Source organism: Phyllostomus hastatus, unplaced genomic scaffold (assembly GCF_019186645.2).
Source record: "Phyllostomus hastatus isolate PE091 unplaced genomic scaffold, TTU_PhHast_1.1 phas_contig_471, whole genome shotgun sequence".
Taxonomy (NCBI): Eukaryota; Metazoa; Chordata; class Mammalia; order Chiroptera; family Phyllostomidae; genus Phyllostomus; species Phyllostomus hastatus.
Genome location: NW_025333887.1, coordinates 872 through 9,885, shown reverse-complemented (window position 1 = coordinate 9,885; position 9,014 = coordinate 872). Strand labels below are relative to the sequence as shown.

Below are 9,014 nucleotides of genomic sequence, written 5' to 3'. Positions count from 1 at the left end.
CCCTTTTTATGCATTTTGGTAAGTAGAAACTTTTGCTCCTTGGGTCTTTCGGCACCCTAACAAAAGCTTACACAGCGATAGAATTTAGAACTGGGGTACCGGTAATGGAAAGTTTGCCCAGCGCAAAAAAAGGAAGCAAATAATCTTGTTGCTCATACTGTCTTGAACAAGCAGGAAAAATAATTTCAACATCACGTGTTAATAAATATACATGTTTAATGCAGGAGACTTGAAAAAGGTTCTTCGTTCAAAGAGAAAACAATTTGTAACAGAAACCAATGCTGCCCTCAGAGCCATTCACCAGAAAATTGGGAATGCTGTGAAGAAACAGCAAGAGCAAAGGTAAGGATGTTGGTTTTTCAGAGGCAGAACCTTTGTATCACTTCTTGGTATTCGTGGGTACAAATTGCTTAATAATACTATTGTTTTTATTCTATTGTTTTTACTCATTGCAGTCTCTGTTGAAAAATATATTTGGCTCGATTTTTTTCTCAAAGCAAAAAAGAAATCCATTATTCCTATAGACACACACACCTTAAGTGAATTTGAGATGTATCATCTAGAGGTCAATAAAGATGGCCTTTTTCCCACTCTGACTGGTGTGGCTCTGTTGGTTGGGTGTCCTCCCCCAAACCAAAAGGTCGCCAGTTGGATTCCTGGTCAGGGCACGTGCCTGAGTTGCGGGTGCAGTCCCGGTCGGGGCATGTACAAGAGGCAACCAATCGATATTTCTCTCCCTCTCTTTCTCCTTCCCTTCCCTTCTCTCTAGAAATAAATAAATAGATTTTTTTTTCCCCAAAAAGATGACCTTTTTCCCCTTTCACATTACAATCATGTCTTTTTGCTACTAAAGAAAAAAATATATATATAGTCATTCCAGGAATGTGCTAACTGAATAAAAGATAAATGTATCACGCACGCTATTTAACTATGTTCACTGAAGGGAAAAAAAAAATCATATATAGCAAATAATTCACCTGAGATGGGTTTATTCTCCACGTGTACAAAAATCTTTATTGTGCCAAAGTGGGTAAAAAAGTGAAATGTTCCAGTTTGGAAGTGTTATATGACAAATGGATATAATATCTGCAATGAATCTATTTATCATAGCACAACCTATCTGTTATTTAGTAAGACAAAACTGTCCAAACCCCTTGTAGATACAGTGCAGTTTCCTGGAAAACTTATAAAACAAATAAATCTTCCTTCATTTTCAAGAGCGAAGGCATGTGAGATAGCGTCCCTCTTAGCCAGTTAGGGACAGATAGTCTTCGAAGGGCAGTGAATCATGCATTTCATTTTCCTGTTTCCCATCAGAAGATTCCGGCTCCTCTTACTCCCTTCTCCCTGTATGGTGTAATTTTTGTCAAATCAACTTTGTTTTGAATGCATTTACTTCTTTTTTAGCGATATGAAGTATGACAGTGCTCATTATTATGTTTTACAGGCTGAAGTTTTATCATGGATATTACGAGCAGTTTCTGACTTTGTTTTGGGAGTGGAATAGAGATGTGCAGAAAACCAAGAAAGAAGAAGAAAAACTGATTGTCGGTATCAGGCTTAGCTTTGTAATTAGCTTGTTGTAAGCAAGTCTCAAGCAGCAGTAGAGAGCCTGGCCATGTCTTAGACCCGTAGACTTGAGCCAGGGTCCTGTTCCCATTGCTGGCTATGTGGTTGGGCCCTGATCACAGAAAATCAGAGCAGTGCAGGCATCCACCATGCTCTCAAAAGGCCTTGGTCTTTATTTCCTCTCTTGGTTGAGATTCTTGCAGTTCCAAGTAACAGAAATTTGCCAAAGTGCAAGAGATAAATGCCTTGTGTTATCTCAAGAAGGCAAGGTGAGTTCAGCTCCAGGTATATCTGGATGCGGCTGGGAAAAGGTTGCTCGGGCAGTGTCATGTGGGCTCTGTCTCCAGCTCCATTCAGGCTCTCCCCATGGGGTCAGAATCTCGACTTCCAATCTTAGATTCACCAGCAGGTTACTGACCCCAGTGGACTGACACGATCTTTGGCAAGAAAGTCCTCCAGAGGAGTATCACTCACCCAGTTTGGATCGTTTGCTCATTCCTGAACCAGTCACTGTGGTCGGGGCATGGGTCGCTCTTAATGGACTCACCTGATCACATTGAGGAGGAAGGATAGTGGAGGAAGTGTTGCTTTTTGAGGGCAGAGGACAAGAAGTGGAAATGTTTCCTAGGAGGGGGCCAGTGAATGGACTTGGGAAATATCATCGCCAAGCCTCATTATGGGCCCAACTTGGGCTAGTGTCATCATGATTCGAGTCCATCCTGAGACTAGCATGCAGTGCTGTGGCAGAGCAGCTGGAGGGTTGAATTTTTCAGGGTGGGGTTTATACACGCACATGGACAGAGTGAGAAGGGGACCAGGAATACATGCAAGGGTGTAGGTTTATGATCGACCATGGAATTTAGCCGGGAAGGAGGAAAGTGAAGACATAGGATGCAATAGGAGGCACTGACAAGAGTTGGATTCAATCGGTGTTAGTTCTTGATAAGTACTTAGCTGTAGTGGGAAAGGGAATGAGCAAGAAACATAGGGAAGTAGAGGATGAATGTTGGAGGAAATAGCGAAAAAGCATATAATATAGAGCAGTCAAGACCCTGGGCCGTGGAACCATAATAATGTTTGGGATCCAATTCTGATTGGCTGACTAATTAGTGACTAGCTGTGGTGCCACGGGCAGATTATGTATCTTCGTGTCTCAGTGTCCTCGTCTATGAAGGGGCATAATAAGAGTCCCTATATCATAGGTTTGTTTTGAGGATAAATGAGGTCCTATATATAATAAGTTCATTTAAAATTTTTCCGGACGTGACCTGACACACAGTTCCTATGTAAGGCTGCTCTCCTTCACACTATGTAGGTATTACAGTTGTTGGGGATGACAGAGTCTAGGGTACAGACATGTCAGTGAATGGCCAAACTAGGGAAGAAGACAAAATTGTTTCTGGAGATTAGGTCAAAGAACTCAAAGGTCTGCGTTATTGGAAGAGTCATCTGTGTGGATGTTGAATGACCAATAATTATTATATGCTTTGAATATTGTTAGGAAAGAATTTTTTCCACCTAAATTCTAAGTGAGACCATTGCATAGTTTTCACTTAGTTTTGCTGAAGAGTTGATTGTAAGGGCCATAAAAGGACTTTGAAGCTACCAGGAATTATTGTATTTAATAACTATGTATGTCCTTACCAGGGTCCATACATAACTATGTCCTGGTGAGACGTGTGTTTTGAATATGGGTACGGAGGGAAATTTTCTTCTCGAGGACTGATGTATACTATTATTGTGTTTTTTGTATTTTACTGGTGAGCACAAATGTCTGGACTGTGTTAGAAAAGGTAACACAGAATCTGTTGAAAGTGCTGACTTACAGAACAATCCTTTTAACTGAATGCAGAATTACGTTTTGCTAGCTGTTACATTAACCACATTTTACCTCAGCTTTTTTTCTTTTCCACTTGCAGATTTTGTTCCACAAGCAACGAGATCTTTTTCAAAAAGCTAGGACTGTTCAGGGCCAGAGACTGAGAAAAATTAAAAACTTATATGACCAGTTCTTAAAGGTCTGTTGGATTTGGTAACACAATACATTCTCATAAAACATAATGTCTGTTTTGAAGTAGCAGTTAAATTGTTTCATAATTTATGGGAACAAAATTTTGGTTATGCATTTTAAATTCTTAGCTATTTTCCATTTGGATTTACTGTTCTCGGTTTAACGTGAGTGCTAACTTTATTTTTCTCTGTAGGATTTATTAAGAGGTTTGTGATATTATTAAACAAGAAGTGATAAAATGGGAATATTGCCTAGAAATAGAGACATTATGATTTCAAGTGATGCTTTAATCATAATTTTGTATTCAGTGATCATTTTTTCAGGAGGAGATTAGCGATGGCTATATTGTGGATCATAAAAAGTCTATGATTAGGTTCCAGTGCCTTTCACTTCTGTTGCCTCACCGGTCTATGTAAAATAGGAAGTAGCAATTGTAATGACTGAATACCTCTTTTATTTTCAAGTACACTATATGAGTGTCTTATGGCAGATTTGCTGTTAGAATTTCTATCGTGACTAAGAATGGCTTTACATGCAAACTTCCAATCACAGGAGAAGGCCCGGATGCATGACAGTATGAAAAAGCCTCAGGAGGGCAAAGAGTTTAGGAATTGAGAATCATTTACTGTCTCATTCTCACAGGAGCAGATTGTCCTCATGACATTATCCTCTGCTTTATACAGATACGTAGTTATTTAGAATCCTGGATATACCCCCTTCTTTTTTGGATGGGATGTTCTTTTTATTAAACTTGTTCACATACATGTTACTATGTCACTCTTCTAAACTACTTGAGATGGTTTAAGTAAAGTGGTAAAGGAGTTTTAAAATAAATATTCTCTTAGCGTTTTAGAAGTATATCTATGAAACAGCTATCTTGCAAGTATTTCCAGATAGACAACACGTTGCTCTAATGTTCCCTGGGAACCAGTTATTAATTGGTGTGAAGATTGGGTAGAGTGCTAAGGAAGACTTCTTCTACAGATTATCACTAAGTGTCAGCACTTGGAGGTGGAACTTTAGTGTTGTCTCTGACTCTTCCAGAGTCCCTCATCCTTCCTATCCAGTTACTACTAGGCCCTGAAATCTTTACCTCTGTGATTGTACCTTTTTTTTTTTTACTGATTTAATAAAGTTTTATTTTTCAAAATGTATAGCCAGTGGGACCTGTTGTTCACGCATCTTCACCAACAGCTGGGGCATCTGCACCTTTGCTGTTTCTGGTGTAAATTCCTTGAGTTCTGTGCTCTGAAACTAGTTGAGCAAGTCCTTCACCAAGGAGCCCGTGAAGGGCTGCCCTGGCCATGGAACTGTGGAGCTTCAGTTGCTCAGAGACAACAAGCTGGGGTGATAAGCTTTTAGTTGGGAAGTTCCTTCCAGAGTTTGTCACATGTAACAATAACCTAGACTAGGCCAAACTAAACTAGGTTATTGAGCTTGTCCTGAACTTTGGCTTCAGGACACTTCTTTTTGGCCTGGCCCCCAGATTTGTTCACTGGGTCTTTGTCTTTCTTGGCCGACTTTCCAGCATCTTTCTTCTCGTCATCCTTACGCAGCATAGCGAAACTCAAGGAGTGGCTGCTGTCACTGCTGCCTGAGAAGATGTCGCTGCAATTGTACTTTAATTTCTTTCTTTAAATTCCCACTGCTGCTGCCCGAGTTCAGGACCTCATCATTCCTGGCTTGTACTGTTAAATTCCTACCTTGATTTGTCTCTTCTCCAGTCCATTCTTCGCAGTTCTGCAACGTCATCCTCCAAAACGTACGTCTTCCATCCTGAAAACCCGTCATTAGCTTCCCATTTTAAATTCTCAGGTATTCATCATCTGCCCCATAACAAGACTCCCTTTGTAATTTCATACTTACATTCTTTCTTTTCTCCCACCCCTCCGGATTAGATGTTTTCTCTGAAATAACTCACCATTACTTCCCTTGCTTATACTCCTCCCCAAGAATGTTTTTTTTTCTTTTATCCTCACCCGAGGAGATTATTTTTTTCACTGCTTTAGAAGAGAGAGGAAGGGGGAGATGAAGAGAAAGACAGAGGATGAGAAGGAAACATCGATGTGAGAGAGAGTAAGAGAATATCCATTGGTTGCGTTCTTGTAGGTGCCTTGAATGAGGATCAAACCCACAACCTGGGTATGTGCCCTGACTGAGAATCAAACCCACGACCCTTTGGTCTGCGGGACAATGCTCCAACCAACCGAGCCATGCCGGCCAGGGCTTCCCTAGAACACTTTTAATTCCTTCTTTCCTTTACTTCCTGAAATCTCATTCTCATGCCAACTATATAATAATCAATCTTGTTTTTCACTACATAGTCACAGTAAGATGTGGTTGCCTTAATTGTTACTTAAACACAATTTTAATTTTTGGTGTTATTTTTATTTACATGTTTTTTTATGCTCACTGGAATAAGAGATAGTGTATTCCTTTAAGTTCCCCCACAGCACTTAACAGAGTACTTTTTGTATAGGATGCACTAGATGACTATTTGTTGAATGAAGAGGAAAGATTTAGAAGATGTTTCCTTTTCATAACTTTCAGAGGTGCTATTACAGATCATTTTATTCTCTCCAATGGAACCGTGTTATATTGATTATCAGCCACTTAGGAGAACATTGTTACCTGGTGTTTAGAAAGCTTATTAGGAAGTTTTCAAATTAGGGTATTCCATGATGTGGGACTACCAGTCTTTGTCTCGTTGTTTTTTTCTTTTTTTTTTTTTTTTCTTTTTTTTTGCCTTTTATTGCTCCACTTTGACGTTAACTGTTCATTCATTATCCCATTTTTTCCAATAAAATGCACTACCATTGCACTTCTCCAATGGTAACTATGAAATTAAAAAAAAAAATTAAGTGGCTATTTTGATCTACATGCATTTGTTATAGTATTTTTATTTAGAATAAATAAGGAGCATCCTGTGAATATTAAGAGTTGTTAGTTGCCCTGGCTGGTGTGGCTCAGTGGACCGAGCGCCGGCCTGCAAACCAAAAGATCGCTGGTTCGATTCCCGGTCAGGGTACATGCCTGGGTTGTGGGCCAGGCTACCGGTTGGGGGTGTGCGAGAGGCAACCTATCGATGTATCTCTGGCACATCTCCCTCTCTTTCTCCCTCCTTCCCCCTCTCTCTAAATAAATAAATGAATTAACTCACTCTTCAAATCTAAAAACAAACAAGAGTTGTTCGTTTTGAGATTTAATTGCACATGTTTAGAATGTGAGATGAAAAGTGGTGGTTCATACCTGAACTTGGCCTTTTGTTTTAGGATGTGCAGTCCTTTGAGGAGAATCAGAGCTGTCTTGCTACCAATGAAGGAAAAGAATTTAGACAAGAAATGGCCAAATTGCGAAGGAAAATCGTGGCGGATGTTGTAAGTAGTGTGTACTTCATATTAAGAACTGAGGAGGGATGTGAGCATTGGGGGATTTTGTTTGCTGAAATGTGTACAACAGTTGCCTAAATAATATTTCCTTTCCTGAAACAGCAACGGCAAGAACTGGCAAATATTCGAAAGTCTCTTCAATGCCTGCTATTATGAAGAAAGAACTTGAACCAAAGTTATGTGATATGAGTATAACATTAGCTACATTGCAGTGGTTTACAAATTTCTAGTTGAAATCAGTACATCTTGTTTACCATCAGCTTGTCCGTTAAGTGCGAGAACATTTTTCCGCTAATGAATCCTAAACAGTTATGTGGGTAGCAGCAATTCCACAGTTATGTGTATCAAGCTTTCAACCCTCTGGTGGCAATGGAGACTTTTTCTCCCTAACACTGTCAATTAACCTTTAGCAATAAGTCGATTTAATTTTAGGTTTTGGCCCCAGCAAGTCTGTATCAATAATCCCCAAAGGTGGAAAGCACAAGTATGGAATGTTGCATTGTTCTTCCTCATGGGAAAAAAAGAATAAAGAATACAAAATCTTCTTTATACGTGTATCCTTTTGTTTTCTCACTAGGTTACAGAGCCCATTAAAATAAGACTTCAGAAGAAAATCTATGCTAGTGCCTTATAAAAGTTACTAACAACAACTTGACTTTGCATTCTCGAGTGAATTAAAATGGCTGACAGCATTAGTACAACTGGAAAAGGCATAACTATCAGTGCTGACACATGAGTTTGTGAATCTGTCATTTCCCCAAAGACATCAACATGTCATTTAAATACTGTTGTTTTACTATTAAATGGCCCCTCCCCTTAGCATTGATTAAAAATGTTTCATTAACATATACATACACGTCTTACTGTTTAAATATTTCAACACCTACCTCTATAGATAAATTAACCACAAAATTATTTCAAGTTTGAGTTTCGGTGAGTGTATGGGTATTTATTTCATTGTATGTTCATCTAGAAGCTTGATTAATTCTTACACTTTTTGTAGTGGGCACATTTTTTTGTGTAAGACAACATTTAAAATCTTCACTTGGAAACGTGATTTAATGACTATGAGAATCAGAATATATTTGGAATTAGTTAACTTTACTCTTATTGCTAGTTACTGAAAATATGTTCGATGTTTTATTTTAACTGCTTAGAGGCCAATCCATACTCCACCATTTACAGGCAGGGGGGTGATTAAAACAAAATCAACGAGTTTGAAAATGTGTTTGTGTGTGTGTTTTCTGAATGTGGGAAGGGAGGAGGGAGAGAATGGAGGAAGCAGCTGTGTGAGGATGGATGGAGGTGGGAGGGTCCTGCAAGATTGAGGGTCAGATGAGGAGGTCCACAGTTAGCCAGACGTTGGGGAAAAGGACTGGGCCAGGACTGCGTACTAAAGACAAACCTCCTCAACAATGTGCCATGTCTTCTCGTGAGCCTTCTTTCTTCAAAAGCACCTGGTGACACTTCAACCAGGTACCAAGCTGGTACAGGGACTCTTCCCATCATCTTTCCTTTGAGAGCCTGCCTGAAACAAATATATTAAAAAGAAAGAGGAAAAAATTAAAAGTAAATGCCATTTACTGGGAAAACGTTATTTGAGGAGAGCGGCAGCACATTTCATATTCCCATATATTAGCGATGCAGAGGTCATTTTTGCAATGTATGTATCCTGTATTTTTAAATGTCTTTTCACTATCAACTTTATGCAAATCAGAATGCAAGAAAGATGTCCAGGCTGTGTTTCTTTGACATGTTTTATATATTTTTAAAAACTGCATATCAGTTCTCCCTTCCCTTTTCTCTTTCTTTGATTTGTTGAAGACACTAGGTCATTGTGTCACTGAATTTCAGAAATCCTGGATCTGGCAGATCACACCCCTGCTGTGTTTCTTAGCACATTCTTGTTGCTGCTGTTGACTCTGGGCTGATAGAGCCTGAGGCTTCACCAATTCAGGCTTGACTCGGCGGCAATAACATGTCATAGGTGCTGCTTCATACTTCTTATTGTACCCATAGTCCATCAGGAGGCACAGATGTCTCTG

General features: G+C 39.4%; 1 protein-coding gene and 1 pseudogene across 1 annotated transcript; one reads left to right on the top strand and one right to left on the bottom strand.

The window, feature by feature from the left end:
* Window positions 1–211: 211 nt before the first annotated feature.
* Window positions 212–7,125, top strand: LOC123823079 (synaptonemal complex protein 3-like). Its single transcript, XM_045845397.1, has 5 exons — window positions 212–342; window positions 1,448–1,547; window positions 3,489–3,587; window positions 6,853–6,957; window positions 7,072–7,125. Exons 1-5 carry the CDS (start codon window positions 212–214, stop codon window positions 7,123–7,125), a joined length of 489 nt encoding a protein of 162 aa, XP_045701353.1.
* On the bottom strand, window positions 4,755–5,139 carry LOC123823138 (annotated as a pseudogene).
* Window positions 7,126–9,014: the final 1,889 nt, after the last annotated feature.